The sequence below is a fragment of the Xenopus tropicalis genome, chromosome 4, assembly GCF_000004195.4.
Source record: "Xenopus tropicalis strain Nigerian chromosome 4, UCB_Xtro_10.0, whole genome shotgun sequence".
NCBI classification, from domain to species: Eukaryota; Metazoa; Chordata; class Amphibia; order Anura; family Pipidae; genus Xenopus; species Xenopus tropicalis.
Window position 1 is genome coordinate 22,352,981 of NC_030680.2, and position 22,369 is coordinate 22,375,349.

General features: G+C 43.0%; 1 protein-coding gene across 2 annotated transcripts in view; it reads left to right on the plus strand.

Annotated features, from left to right (window-relative positions):
* Positions 1–854: 854 nt before the first annotated feature.
* The window catches only part of LOC101732476 (anoctamin-9), a 41,035-nt gene continuing 19,520 nt past the window's right edge, over positions 855–22,369 (plus strand). The window contains exons 1-5 of one of the 2 annotated variants that reach the window (XM_031900525.1): positions 855–1,378; positions 16,394–16,453; positions 19,980–20,093; positions 21,336–21,469; positions 21,723–21,781. In XM_031900525.1, the coding sequence (XP_031756385.1) occupies positions 1,373–1,378; positions 16,394–16,453; positions 19,980–20,093; positions 21,336–21,469; positions 21,723–21,781 (373 nt within the window). In that variant the 5' untranslated portion in view covers positions 855–1,372. The remainder of the gene's footprint in view (positions 1,379–16,393; positions 16,454–19,979; positions 20,094–21,335; positions 21,470–21,722; positions 21,782–22,369) is intronic. The other variant, XM_031900526.1, reaches the window with a different exon arrangement.

Consider the following 22,369-nt stretch of genomic DNA (forward strand, 5'->3'; position numbering starts at 1 on the left):
CCCTACAGCCCTCGTTGACCCATGCACGCTTCCCTTGCCAACAGCAGATACCTGGGTATTCCCCTAAGCATTGGGGGCACATGTTGGGCTGCTGATTCAGTCTTCTACCAACAGATTTGCATTGATCTAATCCAGGGATCCCCAACCTTTTATACCCGTGAGCCACATTCCATCACATTCCATTTGGTGCCAATAAGAGCTTTAATTGGCTATTTAATATCCCCTATGGGGACTGGCAGCCTACAGAAGGCTCTGTTTGACATTATACTGGGTTTTTATGCAACCGAAACTTGCCTCCAAGCCAGGAATTCAAAAATAAGCACCTACTTTGAGGCCACTGGGAGCAACATCCAAGGGGTTGGGGAGCAACATGTTGCTCATGAGCCATTGGTTGGGGATCACTGATCTAATCTATGGCTCAGGGTCCAAATGAATGGACTGGGCTAAACTGCATAGCACAATAGGGCACGGACCCCTATGTTGGTCGGATATAGCAGTGTGAGTAGCTGGCGTTATTCTTGCACGCTGTGAGAAAGTTACCTACGTGTACCCAACCGTATAGTGCTGCCGTGCATATCCGCTGTGTTTACCTTCCAGTTGGTTGGAAATTAATAGCTAAAAACACAGGATATAAATAACAACCCCTGCTTTATTTAACTGACAGTAATTTGTGACCTTTCCTCTTTTTTTATGGCAGTTGTTATTTCTATGGCACCTAATCACCACCTGTTCTGAGCAAGCAGCACTGTGCATTAGGTTATTGTTACACGTGCGCACAGTGGGGGTAAAGGTATTTACATAGGAATGTAGGGAGGAGGAGCCGCAACTCCAATGTCTCTGTTATGGGTGCGTCCCAAAGTGCATATTCTGTCATTGGATCTATCCCACACACCTATACTAACTCCACCTGCAGCCTAAGGTACGGAGATATTCACGGAAGTGAAACTTATAGAGACACACAAGACTCGGACATGGTCTTTATATTCATATTTTAAATACACTAGGATCAGAGGAAGCTACAGGAGGCACGTCTGGGTTCCCACTGTAGGACCTGGTGACTCTCCAACACTCAAACTTCCTGGGATAAATGGTTTGGAGCCCTGCGAAATGCAACTAGGGATGCGGACATTGCATTTGGACATGGGAGATGAATGAAGGGATGTTTATGGCAGCTCATTGGAAGGAAAGTACAAGCGGTAACTGAGGACATCAAGGAGGGCACAGCCAACACCAGCAGTGGGGACACAGGTGGAGCCGGGGTGAGGCTGGCACAGTAGTGGCAAAGGAAAACCACTTGACTACCGTACCAGGCCGTTCCACCTTAACCACGGGATATCTATGAGAACTGAAACTACTCTGATACCGCTGCAAAATGCAGGTAATAATTGCTAAGCCAACCAAACTGAAACCAGAGCTTAATTCATATATGTCTATGAAGATTTTCATTCATCCTGGTCATGGTATATCTAGTATAAATAAATCTAAAGCAACTGGACTTGTTAAGAAATTTCTTAACAAGTCCAGTTGCTTTAGATTTATTTATACTAGTTAATTCATATATATTTAATATGTAAGAGTCTATGTTAAAGGGGGCAGTGGTGTAACTATAGAAGAAGTAGAGGGGGGTATAGGGGGCTCAGACTGAGAAATCCCCCCTCCCCAGCTGCTCAGCTTCCTGAAAATGTTGCCTGCACACATGTTGGCCCCTCCAAAGATTTTTATGCTGGGGGGGCAGGGGGGGATCACCATATACTTACACCACTGAAAGAAGGGATCACCATTTTCATTTTAAAGTAAGGAAATGTCATTTTAATCTATTTTACAACAGACGTAATGAAATGTTTTCAAGTTATTTGTAAATGTAGTTGATATATATCCTACACTTCTGATTCTGACTCCTGAAACACCATAGCAGAAGTCAGCTGATTAGAAGAACTGAGTTCTGCTACAGTAAGTCAGGAGTCTGAAACAGACTGGATAAATAGATATTTCTTTCAGCTGCAATCACATTTACACCCAGGGGCGCTGCGGCCATAAGGCAAGCTGAGAAACTCCATCAGGCAAAAAGCTCCCCTGTTAACTTAGCTTAGGGTTGCCCCCTTTTTCAGATTATAAACCCAGACAAAGGGGCGTACATGCGTCATCAACGCCGTCACGTAAGACGCTGATGTCATCACACAACATCATAATTTGATGAGGTTTCTGGCTGCATAATGACGTCGGAGGTGGAGTTATTGTACTATACACTCTTTACAAATAACTTATATAAACCATCGATATAACAAAAGGTATTTATATATAAAATAGGCCTGTAAATACTGCAGGCCAGTAACTGGGATACTTGTATGTACTTATATATGATTAAATCCTTAACGAGTTGTTCCTGACCAATTATAGCTTTAGAAAAACCACAGAGAATGTAGTTGGCTCAGTGCCGAGCAAAGGCGCTACTGTTTTTCTTGCTACTTTGCCCGCTAGCAACACTCCTTTACTGGTAGGCATGAGGGTACATTTAAAGAGGTGGTTCACTGTAAATTAATCTTTAGTATGTTAAAGAATGCCCTAATCCTATTGGTCTTCTTTATGTATTTTTTTATAGTTTTTATGAGGGGTCACTGACCCCAGCAGCCAAAAAACTTGTTCTCCAAGGCTACAATATTATTGTTATTGCTACTTTTTATTTTTTTACTTATGTTTCTATTCAGACTCTTTACTATTCATGCTCCTGTTTCTTATTCAAACCACTGCCTGGTTGCTACGATAAATAAGACCATAGCAACCAGATAGTTGGTGAAATACCAAATAACTGAAAAAAAGCCAAATAACTGAAAAGCTATAGCAAATAAAAAGTGATGTGCAATTTTAAATAGTCTTAGAATATCAAAGTCTATATTATACTATATATATTTAGCTCCCCAGAGCAAGCAGCATGGAAACTCTTTTACATACAAATGACCACAGATATGTATAGACATATTAGTAGCCCATCGCTACCAATATGTCTGTGTGGCATAAGCCTAATAGCACACACAGCAATTGTAGGGTGTTAATATTTTTAAAAATAGGCTTTAACCCCTTGCCTCTACATCAGCTACATAGACCATTTCCATGCAATTCTCACCATATCACCATATGCTCGTTTGGATGCTCACATTGACATTTTCATGGTTTGGGGGCACATCAGTTTGATTCTTTATTTGCAATGTGGAAAAACTATAGAAGGCACAAGTGCTACATGTGCTAAGGGCCAATGGGAAAATTGAGTTTACTACTTGTATTTTAATCACTAGGCTCAGCATAACTGGGTTTAGAAGTCTAACAAGTCTTTTCTGAAGCTTCTTGCACCCCAACCTAGAGTCCTAATTCAGGACAGGTACCTGCGGAATAACAGAAAAGCAGTCAGGATTGAGCCTGAAAATCCTTGATAAAATCCTTGATGCTGGAGGTCTGAGGGCGCCCTGCAGGGGCAGTTGCGTGAGCAGCAGATAATCACATTTTTAGGGGAAAAAGGAGCATTTTCAGTTCCCTGGTAAAAAGATCCCATATGTGATGTCAATTCTGGTTTTCAAGTATTAGGGGGTTCATGCCCTGTTAATACAGACCTGCCCAAGTTGCTGCCCCAAACTAATGGGTAGACCTGGACTAGGATTTAAAATAGGCCCTGGCATATATAAGGACACAGAGGCCCAAAAAGCCCCCCATCAGCCCAATAAATAGTGACTGTCTATGGCCAGGGGGACAGCATTTGCCAAAACCCATAGATTGCTAATCCGGACCTGCTCCTGGGACCCAAAGGATCTGTTCCCCTTACACCCTTACTGGATTCTGTATTCAATAACAAGTTCTGTTGTTTCAGCTGTCAGTATGGTTACATTTTGAACAGTCACAACAACAACAAAAGAAATTCATGCATTTTCCCTTGCGTGGGAATGAAATGATTCACATGTTTTTAGTGCTTCTGTTGTGGGATTTATCTTTGCATTTTCTCCTCCCCTTATTCCATAGCTTCTCTTACTGTTTCCAGGTGCTTTGTGTTTATTCTATATAGAATAGAAAACCTTTTGAGGGGGAGGGAAGAACCCCTCTCTTCTGCAATCACCGCTAGGCAGGACTGGGCAGGTCCATACTGGCATAATAGGTACACAGAGGCCCAAACAGCCCCCACCAGCCCAATAAATAGTGACTGTCTATGGCAGGGCTGGCCACACTTTTTACCTTTGTGGTCGACTGACGACCACGGAATGCAGAAGTGTGGCTTGAATGCGTACCTACGTGGTCCACCAGAAATCCATGGGGGATCGACTGGTGGACCGCGATCGACGTATTGGCCACCCCTGGTCTATGGCATCTTACAGCACCCCCTCTGGCATTTGCCAAAACCCACAGATTGCCAGTCCGGGTCTGGGCGGGGGGCAATGGTTGGTGCCTATGGCAGCACCAGATCTAAATACAACCCTATACATTATGGTTATCATTCATCCCCGTTTGACGGGGATGCACCCCGTTTCAGAAGTATTGTCCCCGTTTGCAGTCCCCTGATTTAGGAGAGTGTCCCGTAGATCCCTGTAATTCAGAAAGACAGTGTTTTGGGCATATGATTGACATTCGCCTAGCAACAAATTACTGGCCCCAAGTGCAAAGCTGAATTGGTTCTGCACCTGAGAGTCGCCCTGGGATTGGGGAGTCCTTCTGCAGAATCTCTGCATGGCTCTTAGGTGTCGGACTGGCCCACCAGGATACCAGGATAAGTCCTGGTGGGCCCAGGTGTCAGTGGGCCCTACTGCTTACCCAACCTGCCTTGTATGCCTATATCATGGCCATTACTCAATTCTATATTAGAAGAAATGGAGAAAAGGATAGATAATAGTATGTAAAAAGAAGTACTTAAGAGACTAAAGAAAGTGAGGGAACAGAGAAGGGGAGGGTGGGCCTAAGGCCTAAGGTTTTCTGGTGGGCCCTTGGCCCCAGTCTGACACTGTAGGTGCAGGACCAATCACAAGTGAAAGAGAGAGGCACAGGAAGTCAGCTATGGGCACACATTTGAGAGAACTGAAAGTCGTGACAGAACCGACTGCAGTCACATTTCAACAGCTGACAGTCAGAAACTTTAAACAAGGAAACCGGAGAAACTTCAGCAAAAAAATGTATTTTATTTTTGTGTCCGTCAAGCTGCCTGACTTTTTATAACTACTTTATCGCTGCCTGTTTCTCCCTGGGGAATACCAGTGCCATCACAGGACACGGAGGAGGATCAGCAGCATGGTAATGGTGTGTGGGAAAAACTTCTTTACATTATCTTTACATTAAGTTCTAGAGCTCTTTTTTCCCCCTGTTATTAAGCCCCCATTCCTCTATTCTCCGCCTCTCTGTTTATCCTTTGATACCGGGCAGAGTTAATGATTAATCACCTTCTGCTACATTTTTTAATCCACTATTACCTCTCTCTCCAAGCAGCTCCCTATTATTCCCTTGTTCCAAATACCACATTTGTTGTATATGCCCAGTGGCCTTCCTATTATCTCCCCATGCCATAACCTACAACGGTCCCCAACAATTGTAACCCTCATTGCCTGTCATAACTATTTCCCAACCTCAGATTGCCACTCTCGCTCTGCTGTGTGTTCAGGGGCATTAATTATGAAGCTGGCCATGCATTTATTCTATTGTATGCTAGAATTATTCCATGGTGTGTGTTCTGTGGGCATTGAACATGAAGCTGGCACTGCATAGTACTGAGCCAAATGTCAATTACAATTGTAACCTGGGGGTATTATACATGAAATTGCCACTGTAATGCTGCTATGAGTTTTGGAGGTACTGTATTATACATGAAATTGTCACTTTATACATTTACTGAGAGTATATCTGTAAAATGTGTGTGATTTTTTGGGGGGTGTGCCTCCCAAAGTGGGCATGGTCTAAAAATTTTGCCGCGTGCCGCCATTCTTTCCCCCATCCCCGGATTTCACTTTGAAAATGTGGTCACCTTACTATACATGAGCAGTGTTGCAGAAACGTCTATGGATTTTACTTTACAAAAGCAAATACCACGACCAATCACCTCCTAATTCTCTAAATGCCTTTCCCTTGTTCACTGGTGTGACAGCAATCCTGTGCCATTAAAGGGACCGAATGCATCAATACACACCATATTTCAAGACAAGTGCAATAAATAGGAACTTTCCTATTTCTTTCTTTTATTTCCCTTATTTTGTTCTGTTGTACAGCACAAATGGTCTGTTTTGTTTTTACCTTTACTCCTCCCCCCTCTCCTCTTTAAACACAAGAGTTTGACTAAATTGAGATAATGAGCTCCATATAAACGAGCGTCGCTGCAGTCTGTGTCAGGCTTTGAGATAAGGAGGAGTTCATTACACTGAGGGGTTATATGTGCCTTGTAGATTGTAAGCTCTTTTGGGCAGGGCTTTCTTCACCTCTTGTATCGGTTATTGATTGCTTTATATGTTACTCTGTATGTCCAATGTATGAAACCCACTTATTGTACAGCGCTGCGGAATATGTTGGCGCTTTATAAACAAATGTTATTAATAATAATAATAATAATAATAATTGGTAATCTCACTGACAACCTTCTCCTCCCCCCACAATTGCTTGGAAGAACCAGGAGGCTGGAAACTGAAAGTGCCCAAGTGCAAGGCACACATTATTCCAAGACAGGATGGATGGCCAGTATAAAACCATTTATGTTTGGCTTTAAAAGTTCCTATTTCCAGCTAGTAGGTAATCTTACCATTTCCCGAAGAGGTCTGCTGGCACATTTGTACATTGCCCTGACTCTAGTATCAATAGTGTATATTTTACTTGGACACTTTATTCACTCGAATTTGTTGTGCCGAGTATGTGTCTCTGCGATTCCCTATAGAAACAAGGACTGATTATTTTTTTTTTATCAAGGAAGGCTGAAATCAAAGAACACATCATTGTTTCAGTACTGAAGACACTACCCTAATCATTCAATTTACACATATTACACTATTAGCCAGTCTATCTATAAACAGATTTACCTAAGTCTTATGCAGTAATTCTGCTCAGCATTCTTGCTCTTCATAGAAACTATTTGTTTTTGTTCCTGCAAGCAGTCGCTTCCCAAATAGGTGTCAGACTTACTGGTCAATAATATCAGTTTGCAATCTTGATCCCTTTTGCACAGAGATACAATATCTCCTTACAGCTAAAGGTGGCCATACACGCACCGATATTATCGTACGAAACCTCGTTTCGTACGATAATCGGTGCGTGTATGGCATGTCGGCGAGTCGACCGATATCGCAGGAAGCTGCCGATATCGGACGACTCGCCGATCGGACAAGTTTGAAAATTTTGATCGGGCGCCATAGAAGGCGCCTGACCAAAATTCTCCCTTCAGAGCTGAATCGGCAGAAGGAGGTAGAAATCCTATTGTTTCTACCTCCTTACCTGCCGATTCAGCCCTGAATGGTGTGTGGCGGATCTTACGATGTTTCGTGCGACCGATGGTCGTACGAAACATCGTCGGATCGCCACGTGTATGGCCACCTTGAACCTGAGGATATAAGATTCATAAATATTCAATTTATTTCTGCTCCAGTAAATGATTAAATTTTCATTAAAGAAACAAGATTATAGTCTATATAGGCACCCATGGGCTACCTCCTTAATGGTTACTCCCTAGGCAAAAGCCCTTGGGTGCCAGTACAGAAAGTACTGCAGATTGCACTGACCCAGACAAGGTACTTAGTCAGTCTTAAAGCTGCTAATATAAAGGAAGACCAACAATAACTAAAACAAACAACTCTATAGAGAGAACAAGAATCCATTCTACTTACTCTTTAGCCTGACATTCCTATCAACTAACTGTAAAATCCTCTATGTAGACAAACCCAGTGATCTTTTCTCCATCACGCAGTCTCATAGCATAGTTCCACCAAGAATACAAACTGCATGCATCTTTTTGTTCTCCTTATATGTAATAGAGTTCAACTTGAAGTTAAGTTTAACTTTTTTATTTATTCGTTTTATTTTTTACATTATTTACCTTTTTGTTCTTCAGCTTTTCGGGATTACGTGCACTAATTCATTATGTGTAATAACAGTAATCTGGTTTTGTTCATAGGCTGAGAGAGGCAATTTATTCATCATTCCACTCCATAGGGGTAATTTACTATGACCCAAGAAATGCAAGAGCATTGGAGATTACTAGGTACACGCGATGTAGGGAGTGGGTTACACCAATGTGTTTTCTTTGGAGGACTTGGCAGTGGGTAGGGGCCTGGGGGCCCTGAGGAGGCAGCCCCAATGGGACCCCCCAGCCCGACTCTGAGGAGCAGTAAGGGGTACAAGAGTGCCCCCATTAGTTCTCATGTAGGGGGTCTGGCTATGCTCTGCACCTCGTGCTGGACTCATAAATCTATCAGTGGGTGCAGGCCCGGGCTGCCGGATAAGCCCCACCACCACTCCCCCTACCCGCAACACACATGGATGAGCATGGCTGTCTTAGCAAAATATGAGGCCTGAGGTGACAACAAAGCCTGGGACCAACCCCCCAAAATCCAGTGTGCTTAGCCACTCCCATAATTGCCCATTAAATGGCCAATAAAATCACTGCAGAAATAGAAATTAACCCTAGATAAAGCAGGGACTTTGCTGCATGTAAGTGCCCCAAAATGAGATTATTATAGGCATCATCTATATATTTCATTTACGAGCTGCCCCAACCGTAAGCACAAAAGCACAAAAGAATGGCTGCTTAGTTACATAAAGCTTCCTAGTTAGTTAGCCTGAGTTAACATGGAAGTCATTCCATCCTGACATGGATTAGCCAGGCCCCCCTGCTGTCAGTGAGCTGCAAACCCCAGGGGCCCACAAACACATAAGCACGCCTGCTCCTGCAACCGCCATTACCACCGCAAACCCCAGGGGCCCACCAAACAGATATTCGCGCCTGCTCCTGCAAACGCCATTACCACCCCTTACACCTTTTGCTGCCCCATCCCACCCCACCCAGGGCTGCCATCAGGGGGGTAGGGGGGGTATAATTGTATCTGGCCCTGTATAATAAAAAAAAAAACACAAATACAAGAGTATTGTAGAAATGATACCTATATTGGCTAACAATAGAAATACACTGCAAGCTTTCGGAGCTCTAAGGCCCCTTCGTCAGGCAAAATACAAATGAAAGCTGGAATGGCACAACATATATACTGTTGGATCAGAGAGAAGTGTTCATGAGCAATACATTGGGAAGTTACAGATAGAGATAACTTGTGAAGATAATAAAAGTAATTCATTTTTATTAGGGTGAGTTGTAAATAGTCCAGGGGTCTGGATTCAGTCAGGTCAGATAGTGTGAGATGAAACCTGACCCCAAATTAAGGCCCTGTCTTAGGGCTCTGGCACACAGGGAGATTAGTCGCCCACGACAAATCTCCGTTGTCATGGGCGACTAATCTCCCCGAACTACCATCCCACCGGCGAACATGTAAGTCGCTGGTGGGATGGCACACGCTGCGCAGGCGATTTCGGCAAATCGCGAGGCATTTTCGCCGATTTGCCGAAATCGCGCCGACAAGTGTGCCATCCCACCGGCGACTTACCTTCATGTCCTGAAGCCTGTGGTCCTGATTGCAGAAGTGTTGTCCCACTGGTGTATCACACGCTTTGGTCTTGATCTTATGTCTGCGATGGTTCATCCTTATGCGTAGTTTTTACCCTGTTTCTCCAATGTACATTCCTCCTGTAGGGCACTTAGTACGTAGAGATGTAGCGAACAAATTCGCGTGAACATCGGGTGTTCGTGAACGCGTATGTTCGCGAACTTTCAATGTATGTTCGCAGTTTGGGTTCGCGCCGCGTTTTCCGCCGTGTTTTTTATCATCGCAAAAGTATTGTACAATACGCCGCACAAGTCACACATGGCGTTTTTCCGCAAAACCCGTTTTCATGGTGTTTAGCGCGACATAGCAAAAAAGCCGCGTATTTTCGCTAGAATAGCTTGCGTTTTTTGCGCAACGCTGTGCCAACAAAGTATTTTTCAGAGAAGTGTTTGCCCTTGAGCCCCCTCCTGCATGTCACTGTCCAGGTCGTGGCACCCTTTAAACAACTTTAAAATCAGTTTTCTGGCCAGAAATGGCTTTTCTAGGTTTTAATGTTCGCCTTCCCATTGAAGTCTATGGGGTTCGCAAAGTTCGCAAATATTCGCGGGTTTTGGCGGAAGTTCGTGAACATTTTCGCGAATTTTTTTTTTTAGGTTCGCTACATCCCTATTAGTACGTATGATCATGTACACCACATTGGAGGAAGCACATGAATAGCAGTCCGAAATGGTGTAGACTGTGAAATCTTTGTACACCAAACTGCAAAGCGTCTTTTATGACATTTCTGAAACTCGCCTATAAATGTTGCTGAATTTTTCTCATCATAAGTGACATGATGCCCTCAATGAAAATAGTGCAATAGTGAAAATTTTCTCATGTGAGGAACATGCTCCTACATTAATCCCAGGACTTGATGTCCTGAAAAGGGGCGCTATTCCGAAAAGAACAAATATCTGAGTGGGAAAGTGCTGACGTCCTTTAACATTCAACACTCACTTTCAGAATACTAAAGGGCAATGAACCTCTGGACTAAATGATTTCCCCGAGTAACATCACAGGCATCAGGAATGTGTATTTGACTTTTTATTGCCAGTTATACGAAACTGATTTTTTCTGTAACAGTTGCTGCGATAGGCAGCACAATTCCACTTACTGTGACAGGGACAACCAGCCATAATTCAAGTGGGCAATTTGATAGCTGGTATCTCGAATCATTAGCTGCCCTTGAAAATGCAAAAAGAAGATTGGTGGGGAAACATAAAGGTAGCCACTGAAAAAGTCAAAACTGTACTCAAGCTGCCGTTTATAGTCACGCTCATCATGCCGGGAAAATGGGAGGTTAAGTGACTTATCCAGGGTCACAAGTAGCTGCAGGGTGGCATTGAACCCCAGTCCCAGAGGGTCACATCCCACTAAAAGCCAATGCCTTAACCACTAGACTATCCTACTCATCCCACTTGGTTCTTTCTGGCCTGTTGTCTGTTCATATGAGGGTTAAAGCCCCACTCAGAGGACCTCTTGCTGTTGTCTATATGAATTTTGTGGTCACAGCTTCATTGCACCCCCACCTAATGGTTTAAAATTTAGTGGTGAGCACAACTTCCCCTTGTTTGCTTTGGGTTGGGGTGTCACGTTTTGCACTTTGTACTTCCTTCTCCAGTCATTATCCTGAATCCAATAGCAGAATATACAAACAGTAAATATAACTAATACTTGCATATGACACAGCTCTGGGCCATTGACTAGGACTGTAGTTTCCTACCAAGTATGTTTTTTTTTCTGATAAGAATTCATGTTTTATACATTTTACACAATGTTTTTATATAGGTATAGGATCCCTTATCCAGAAACCCGTTATCCAGAAAGTTCCGAATTACGGAAAGGCCATCTCCCATAGACTCCATTATAAGCAAATAATTCTAGGTTTTATAAATGATTTCCTTTTTCTCTGTATATAATAAAACAGTACCTTGTACTTGATCCCAACTAAGATATAATTACCCCTTATTGGGGGCAGAACAACCCTATTGGGTTTATTTAATGGTTAAATGATTCCCTTTTCTCTGTAATAATAAAACAGTACCTTGTACTTGATCCCAACTAAGATATAATTACCCCTTATTGGGGGCAGAACAGCCCTATTGGGTTTATTTAATGGTTAAATGATTCCCTTTTCTCTGTAATAATAAAACAGTACCTGTACTTGATCCCAACTAAGATATAATTACCCCTTATTGGGGGCAGAACAGCCCTATTGGGTTTATTTAATGGTTAAATTATTCCCTTTTCTCTGTAATAATAAAACAGTACCTGTACTTGATCCCAACTAAGATATAATTACCCCTTATTGGGGCAGAACAACCCTATTGGGTTTATTTAATGGTTAAATTATTCCCTTTTCTCTGTAATAATAAAACAGTACCTGTACTTGATCCCAACTAAGGTATAATTACCCCTTATTGGGGGCAGAACAGCCCTATTGGGTTTATTTAATGGTTAAATGATTCCCTTTTCTCTGTAATAATAAAACAGTACCTGTACTTGATCCCAACTAAGATATAATGAATCCTTATTGGAGGCAAAACAGTCCTATTGGGTTTAAATGATTTTTTAGTAGACTTAAGGTATGGAGATCCAAATTATGGAACTATCCCTTATCCGGAAAGCCCCAGGTCCCGAGCATTCTGGATAACAGATCCCATACCTGTAGTAATAAGTCAACAATATTTACTTTATGGGCAAATGGATATTCCATTTATCCAAAAATTCTTTCATGCTATCTGCCTAGATTCATACTCAGAGCTTTATACTGTACCAGCTGGCTTTTGGGCCAGGTGCTCTCCGTGTAATACAATGTTTATTTGCAGGAGGATCACTGGTAGCTGATCTGAGCATGCTCGTGAGCGACACCAACCCTAAATACAAATATGACAAAGGGGCAGTGCATTTGGGCCTTCAAAGGTGTAGAACAAAACCCCCTTTATGCTGTTTTACCTAAGGACAGCACCATCTTTTAAACAAATGAATAACTGGAAAAATGTCATTTGTGTGAATTGATTCCAGGCAGGGCACTGGAAGGAGTTTGTTTGTTTACCCCATGCCTGTGTGAGTTTCCAACTACTTTGGTTTCATCCATCACCCTAAAACTTTACAGGCAGGCTTCTGATAAAACTGATTTGTGTAAATGTGATAAGGACTTTAGATTGTAAACTCCATTGGGCAAGAGTTGATGTGATCTCTGTACAGCAGTCACAACCAACCAGTGGCTAGTGAGCAACATGTTGGCCATACACGCACCGATAATATAGTACAAAACCCCCGTTTTGTACGATATTCGGTGCGTGTATGGCAAGTTGGCGAGTCAACCGATATTGCAGGAAGCTGCTGATATCGGTTGAATCGCCGAATCGGGCGGGTTAAAAGATTTTGATCTGGCACCATAGAAGGCACCTGAGCAAAATCTGCCTTCAGGGCTGAATCGGCAGAAGAAGGTAGAAATCCTATTGTTTCTACCTCCTTATGTGCCGTTTCAGCCCTGAACGTTAGTGGCTGATTGTATGATCTTTCGTGTGAACAATGGTCGCATGAAAGATCGGAAATCGCCATGTGTGTGGCCACCTTAAGGACACACGGGGCGCTGTGTGACAAATCTCCCTTGTCGTGGGCGACTAATCTCCCCGAAATGCCATCCCATTGGCTAGAATGGGATGGCATTTCGGGGAGATTTGTCGCCCGTGACAAAGGAGATTTGTCACGACAAATCTCCCCATGTGTCACAGCCCTTAGACCCTCTTTGATGTTGCTCCCAGTGGCCTCAAAGTAGGTGCCCATTTTTAATTTGTGGCTTGAAGGCAAGCTTTGGAAGCACAGAGACACAGTTTTAATCTAAGTAGAGTGTTCTACCAAATAGCCAATCACAGCCCTTATTTGGCATCCCCAAAGAACTTTTTCATGCTTGTGTGGCTCACCAACACTTTTCACATATGAGTGTGGCTCACAAGTACAAAAGGTCGGGGATAATAAAAGTAAAATAGTAAAATAGCACTGTCTGCATCACAATAAAAGTTATTTTTGAGGTCAGCTGCCCCTTTAAACTTCTCCCAATTAAGGGGGTGGTATTTGAGAGTGACCTTAGTCCAGTGATCTTGAACCTGTGAATGAACTATATATCCCCAAAACCCCACAAAATTGATTTTCTTTTGATGACGTGCTGGGGGTCATTAGAGAATAGCTGGTCGAAGATCACTGCCCTAACCAGTAGTATAAGGGCTCCAGAACACTAGTGTAATTGCCAACAAAGGAGTCCCCTATTGAGTAGGTACAGGTATGGGATATGTTATCTAGAATGCTCGGGACCTGGGGTCTTCCGGATAACGGATCCTATACATGTATTTTCTTAGTAAGAAAGTGATGTCACACACAGCAAATCATCAAAATGACTTAACTCAAAAGACAGAGGGGATTTTGGGAGCACGCCAAGGCCCAATCAAGTATAATGGAAGTGCGATTTTCTTGTATGACTTCAATTGGCTTGAGTGAGTAATATCTCTTTAGTAGCAGATCGGCCCGTACCACGCGATATCTCAGACGTCTGTGCTTTCTGGGAGTTTGCTTGTCTATGTGAATGTGACTCATGAGCCTATTCTATTTAAAGAATGGAAGTTACTGACCTATATCTCTTACCTGAGAAACGGAATGTGGCAGTTGTTAATCTGCAAGTGGGTGGTTTTTTTTCAGGTATGAAAGCAATAGCTTAGGGTAAAATAAATGTAAATTTGAATCTACGCACATTTACAATCCTCTCATTCAAACTGCTCCCTGGTCACTAAGGTCATTTGGACCCTAGCAACACGATAGCTGATGAAACTCTAAACTGCAGAATTGCTACAAAAAAAGTAAAATAACTAAAAAAAACTACAAATAATAAAAAATGAAGACCAATTGCAATTTGTCTCAGAATATTACTCTCTACATGATACTAAAAGTTAACTTAAAGGTGAACAACCCAAGTCAGTAGTGTAAGGGTAGTGTCTGTGTGCATTGATCCAAAGACCCAAATATGCATAGAAATATGGAAGGCAGCTGCGCACTGGGCCCGTCACATGGGTACATAGAATACACAGTTTGTAGAACTTTCTATAAGTAAAAATAAAATGTATACTGTCAGTTATCTGCTGTCAAATTCCCCTAGATCGAAATGATTAGGTTTAAATACTGTGCTTGCCTAATAACTCCATCCATATAGATGTAAATAGGATCTAAATAATACTAGGAGTCATTTAATTAGACCCAGTGCAAGAGTATTCCCCTTATGGGTTCTGGCAAATGCCAGAGGGGCTGCTGTAAGATGCCATAGGCAGTCACTATTTATTGGGCTGGGGGGGGCTGTTTGGGCCTCTGGGTACTTGAAATGCCAGGGCCTATTTTGAATTCTAGTCCAGACCTGCTTATGCAAGAACATGCCCCTCAGGCGCAATGTGCAGAGCAAGTAAAGAAAGGTAAGTTGTTGCTCTGGCCTCTTCACATACCAGTCAATCAACCAACAGATTAAAAGGCAAAAGTTTCTTGATTAAATATAAAAGGGGAGATCCATGTACATCTTATAGTTTGGAGCATCTGCAAATAAATCTTGTGGTCATGTTTAAATTTACTTAAGGTACATTTGCTTTTTTTATTATACTAGGGGGCAGATTTACTAATCCACGAACGCCCGAAAGCGCCTGAATGCGTTTTTTTCGTAATGATCGGTATTTTTGCGACTTTTTCATCGCCGTCGCGATTTTTTCGTATTTTGCCGCGACTTTTTCGCCGCCGTTGTGAAAAATTCGGATTGGTTTCTCCGCCGTTTACAATTGCTCAATACGAAAAAATCGCGACAACGCCGAAAAAATTTCGCCAAATACGATAAAGTCGTGACGGCGCCAAAAAAGTCGCAACAAATACGAAACAATCGCGACGTCGACAAAAAAATCGCTAAATTTTCGTTTCCAATCCGTTTTTTTCCCATTCGGGATTCGGATTCGAGGATTAGTAAATGTGCCCCTAGGTGTAGTAAACTGAATTCCTGGGGAAGAGCACCGCAGGTAACTCCCATATATATGAATAGCAAAGGATCATACATTTCTGTAATGGATGTTTATTTAAAAAAAAATAATAAAAACATACAGCACTAAATGTATGTCCTGCTGCTTAACCTTTAGCATCGGCCATGTTGTACCTAGCATGTCGCACCTAATATGGCAACTATTATGGTAAGAGAATTGCAAAAGATGTTGGAATTATATTATATTGTGGGGGGGCAGACTGGGATTCAAAACAGGCCCTGGCATTTCAAGTACACAGAGGCCCAAACAGCCCCCACCAGCCCAATAAATAGTGACTGTCTATGGCATCTTACAGCCCCCCTGGCATTCCCAGTACCCAGAGGCACAAACAGCCCCCCCAGCCTAATAAATAGTGACTGTCTATGGGATCTTACAGCCCCCCTGGCATTCCCAGTACCCAGAGGCACAAACAGCCCCCACCAGCCCAATAAATAGTGACTGTCTATGGAATCTTACAGCAGCCCCTCTGGCCACAGATTGCCAGTTCGGGCCTGTTGGGGGCACTGAGGGTACAGTATGGCTAATAGTGCAATTCTTTGCCATTTTGCATTGCCCACTGTTAGCTACTGAGGTCCATAAAGTAAAAGTCATCTATAATTAAGATACTATGGTATGTAGGTCAATATATGCATACATTCACTGTGTATATGGACACGCACAATCAACTCCTATATTAAACATTGTTTCTTTTAATAGGAGCAGCCAAGGACACCCTGGGCTGAAGATTTTCCACTTCACGATTTCATAGAGAACCAAGTAAGTAACTGGGATGGATCAAACATCATCATATCCCAAAGTGTATAACTCTGTGTGGGAGCGAAGGCATCTTCCCTATGGCCTAATGTATTTTCTGTATCACCTGCCTGATTTCAACCTGCACAGGACTTTTAGAGCATATTTTTTGAAAACTGAGCGTTAACCAGATGGGGGGAATCCCCTGCTCTCTATTTACTTACATTAGGTGTTTAGGGGATCTTTAAAGCTCTTAAGGTCCCCATACACGGGCCGATTGTAGCTGGCGATATCGGTCCCTTAGACTGATTCGGCAGCTTATTGGCCTGTGTAGGGGCAGGAACGAGGGGCATGCCCGACGAACATCTGGCCTGAAATCGTGCAAATATCGATCGGGCAGGTTAAAAAATTTAGTTGGATCGAGCCGATGCGGTCCCCGAACTGACTGTGCCCATTAGCATTGCCAGTGTTGGACTGGGGTGCCAAGGGCCCACCAGAAAACCTTAGACCCACTCTCCACTTCTCTGTTCACTTACTTTTTTTAGTCTCTTAATTAATTCTTTTTACATACTATTATCTATCCTTTCCTCCATTTCTTCTGTTTATTCTCATATAGAACTGAGTAATGGCTATGGTATAGGCATACAAGGCAAATGGTTGGGTGAGCAGGAGGGGCCACTGACACCTGGGCCCACCGGGATAATTTGAATTAGCCTATATTCGCCGATATCGCCTACCCATAGGTGGGGATATCAGGAGAAGATCCGCTCACTTGGCGACCTCGCCAAGCAAGTGGATCTTAAAGTGTATGGCCACCTTTACACAAGGGAGAGTTTGTGATATTTCCCTCTGGTAACCTGTAGTGAGCTCTGTTTTCATTCTACAATAAATAGGGACCTGGTACATCAGGCAATCCCAAACCCCAGGGTGACTGCATTCTGGTCTAGGCGGTAAGAACAAAACTAGATGTAGTTGGTTGGGTCTGGTCATACCAAAAACCAACTGCAGAATCGCGAGGCAAACTCGAAGGCAAACTCGAAGAACTGGAATAAGCTGAGGTCAAACCTGAGATCAATATATGGGACTAGAAATGAGGGACCAACAGAAGGAATCTGTCGAGGTCACTGGACCCTGCAGAGGAGCTTGTAGAGTGGAAGGAGCACAAAATGATCACACCACAAATATTAATTTAACACAATTTTCACATGAAAAACTATAAGTTTTTCCCTCATCGGGTTATTTTCTTATCCTTGTAATGTAAACCATAAGTTAAGGTATAACAAGAAGCATACTTCATATTACTTTGATACATTGAGGCTAAAGGGGGCATTTATGAAGGCACCTTCAGGTTCTCTAAAATGGATGCAAAAAAGAGTAAATATTGACACAATTCATCAGGCTACTTGCATCCAAACACACTCTTGGGCTTCCATTTAGTTGCCAATGCGTCAGTCCTGCTTCTTCTGATTGCTACTCATGCTGGGGAATCCTTGTGCTACCATTACCCTGGGCCTGGTGGTAGTTTCATGGTTCCCACAATGACTTGCATCAGTTGGTTCAGTAGAAGCAGCTCAGCTTTCATTCTGACAATACTAGACACAACTTGCACCTTATTTACCTCAAAAGCAGACACAATTGTGTCCATGCAAAACATCGAGAGCAAAGCATAACAAACATGGCGATTAGCATCTGAAATGGCACTTTCATTGGTAAATGACTCCTCATATCTCTTACCCTTTAATAGCTGATGATGAATAGACGCTATCAAGTTTTGACCCATCATTTAAGAGGTTATTAGCAGATATATAAGAGCTCAAGAGGCAGAGAAAGGATGTAAAATTAATCCATGCCCCCTACTTCTCTAAAGGAGATAAAAACTAACTACAGATGCAAGAGAATTCACCAATGAGAATCTTGTTTCCATCCTATCAATCAACACCAGAAGGGAGACCATACTGCTCTAGTAGATTTGTGATAGATGTAAGCTTCCAGCTCCAGATCCATTCCTTTGCATTGTAATGAAACTGCTTATCTTGGAGAACTGGGACAAAGTGACATTAATCAATATTGTTTAATGAATACAAACCTGATACCGTTGCACTATTGGGCCCCATCATAACATGTTACATATGTTGGGATTTGTAGCCCAGCAACGGCTATGTAAGAGTCAATCAGCAACAGCATTTAGATCCCCTTTATGTTACCAAAAAAAAAAAAAATAAGTGTATTCTATTAGTCTGCCCATGGCAATAATACAAAGCTTTATATCTGTTTGCTTTAGAAACGCACCAATCTAACAATGATATTTGTTTTGTACAAGCATGAATGGCCGGGACACACCTGTGGTTCTAGGATCTACCTTCCACCCACACAGTTTCCTTTTCTTATGGAACTAGCCACACACAGTTTCTGTTAGCACCAAGCCACATGCATGATCCTGTAGTGTTGGGATATAAGTAGTCTAGACTAGACATAATACTATACATGGCAGACCCTGTAGAAATGAATGTCAGTAGCTCCTGATCAGGGCCAGAAGTAGGGGTAGGCAGGAGAGGCAGGGGGTAGATGGGGGGGGGGGGGGTTGCTGTATATCTAGGCCCATCTTGTGCTGGGGAATTCCTTTTATACCCTGAACAGACACAGTAATCTAGATTTGGGGCCCAGGAAAAGTTGGGATTTCCTGTGGAGTTGGTAGAGTTTGCCTTGTATGGGGGGAGTATATGTATGTAATGCCATATGTCATATTGGAAGATGGTCTAATTATTTTTATATTTGGGGCTTCATTCTACTTAGCTGGCAGATAGTGGGATAATAACCTGCCCCCCCAGAGGGCCCTGACAGCTACATATGGCCATATGTGCAAATTTAGGCTGATCCGATCTTTGGCTCTCAGGTCAATTATTTAATATTAGAGGCCCCTGCATGTCTGTTGGGAGAGCAGCACATAAATACATGGATGCGGTCCTTTTCTAATGGGATTTTCAAACCTGCTGGTAGATATGTGCCCACTTTTTGGTCAGATATATGTCATCTAGAAGGGCAGAGATGCTGCTGACTAGGTCAGAAGGAATGGAATCTTAAATCTGCTCGTGTATTACCATGATCGCATGATTTTTTGTGGTTGCTCTGCCCTGCTGCCTCCATTTCTTTCCCCCAAATCATGTACAAGATCATTAAACAACTGTAAATGAATTTTCTAGGAAAGCAGAGAAATTAAATTAGAGCCCTATAAATGGTAATTTACTTCATTATATTACATTTCCGACTTTTCACATCCCACTGCATTTGTGCCATCGCTGAATCAAAATCTGGGACATTTTTGGTTTCTCCCCAATCAGCACACAAAAGCCAGGCCCAAACACACAGGGGCACCCCTTTTAAGTGTCCAAAATATGTCTGGTTTCTGTTCTAATCAGAAACAAATATATTGCAGATGATGGTAGAAAGACCTGTATATAAGGCTTTTGTTTGCTTTGTGGGGGTCATGTGTTTGAGAGCTTTGCTGCTTGGTCTCTAGGTCTGTGTTAATAATCCTACTATTTCTTTCCAGGACATAAATTGGGACTACGTGCTGGTCTGCAAACCCACATCCACTGACAGCCCTGAAGAACAGAAGAGACAACATTACATTTCTGTTCTACTTAAGAAAGGCTTTAAGACCAAGGTCAGAAGAGTTCTCTCATGGGAAGCCTTTCCCTGGGCATAGACTGAAAGTGCAGTGCAAGTCCCTGCATTGTAACCGCTGGGCACTCTTTACTGTGCACCTTGCTCCACACTTGGTGGGGATGTACCATAAACTTACAGGCACATATTAGTCCTAGCTTTTAGTGCCCTCTGTTCATTGGTGGAATAACATTGGGCCTTTCCAGGCAGCTTTCTGAGGCCAATAGTTAAAAGGGGGTCTAGCATCATTATAGGGGGCAGGACTGCAGTGGGTCCGGGTGGAACAGGAAGGTCAGGGGCAGAGCCTGGCACAAGGACCTACCTCAGACTAATGGCATTTCTAGCATAAAGTGAACCTATGAAAGAAATGTATTCTTCCTGTGTAGCGCTGTCCATCTACAACTGGAGACCAATGGGGCAAAGAATTTTTATGGCCCTCAGCCTGACAAGTACATGCAGTAGCACTTAAAGTGGCCATACATGGGCCGATTGCATTGGCTGATATCAGTCCCTTGGACTGATTCAGCAGCTTATCGGCCCATGTAGGGGCAGGAACGAGGGGCATGCCCAACCGATATCTGGCCTGAAATTGGTCAGATATTGATTGGGCAGGTTAAAAGATTTAGTCGGATCGGGAACCGCATTGGCTCTTTGCGGTCCCCGAACCGATTGCCCCATTGCCACCATTAAAGTTTGTCCCACGGCCAAACGATCGAATTAGCCTACATTTTCCCCAATATCGCCCACCCGTAGGTGGGGATATCGGGAGAAGATCCGCTCGCTTGGCGAGGATCTTCACGTGTATGGGCATGCCAATCACATAGGGGCAAACTTTGGAGTGTTTGTCTGTGTCGCTGCCCAAATGTTACTTGGAGGGGTTTCAGATAGACTTTTACTTTATATATCATCACATCAGCATTTCATTATATTTTTTACTGTTTTCCTTAAGGTCGAAATGGTGCCATGGTAATAATTTGCATGGGGCACATAATGGGTTTCCTTTCCCTTAAAATGGTGGCTCTCATAATTGGTGGTTTCAGTCCCCCTCCCCATGGCTCACTATGTGGAACTAACATGGTTGTATATTTTATGTGGGGTTACATATCAGTTACACCCCTAACCCCCAACATCTGATTCCTGGAGTATCAGCAGCAATTGAAATGCTTCTATTATGGAACAACAAGGCCGACATCATCTCTCTTTTGGATCTAACAACATTTCTTTCTTTTACCTTGTTCCACAGAAAGTCCGGGATGGAAAGGTAACGTTTTATGGTGTCCGGGCCCCTACAGATATCTTCCACAAATATGTCCGGCTACTGCATAACCCAGATAAGGGCCACACATCCATTGAAAGCCCAGTTTCTCCAACAAGCAGGTGAGACTAACGGCCATTTTGCAAGTTCGGTTCCGATAATAATATCCACATTTGCGGTGAGCGCCACAGAATCACAGAGATAAATGTAACGGTCAAATGATTTGGACACAACAGGTCCCACTGTATTTACTTTTATTAAAGAAATGAAAAACATTATCCGCCAAGTGTCAATTTTACACATGAAGTTTTGTGGCTGATATTATGTTTGAAGGGTATGCAGACTATTAAAATCTCACCTCTTTATAATTTACAGGATTCGAATTGTACATTTCATTCTTCACAATACTGCCATTCTATTCAGAGGAAAGGAAGGTACTGTAGCCAACACATTATATGATTATGGTTGTGTCTGATAACTCTGATTTACTAATGATCAAATTATTATTGAATGCAAAAGTTTTCTATTAGATCAAATACTGTCACCTCCACAAATAACCTGATAATATATGAATGTAAGTACGACTGCAAAGCCCTAAAGTGAGCATAGAGCTGTGAATACATTGATGCTATATACAAAGGCACTCGTACATACATGCTCCTTAGCAAGTTACAGCAAGCTGCAAGGTGCAGGGTCAGACTGGACTGGTAGGGCACAAGGAAAAATCCCGGTGGGCCCCACCGGCCCAGAACCGATCCCGGCTGGGAACTCCGGGGCCTGCAGTTCCCCCTCTCCCAACACACCTAAGTATGCGGGGGCCGTGGGTGTGTGGGAACCATGGCAGGGGTCCCTTGGGGGGTTCAGGGGGCCCTGCACCCCCAGTCCGACCCTGCCAATGTATCAGCTGAGTCTCTGCTGATAAACTGTGCACAACACCACACATGAGCACATGGGAACCCTGGAATTAACAGCAGCTCTACGGTTTCTTCAGTAGGTTGTGTCCATAGCCACATTGGAATTGC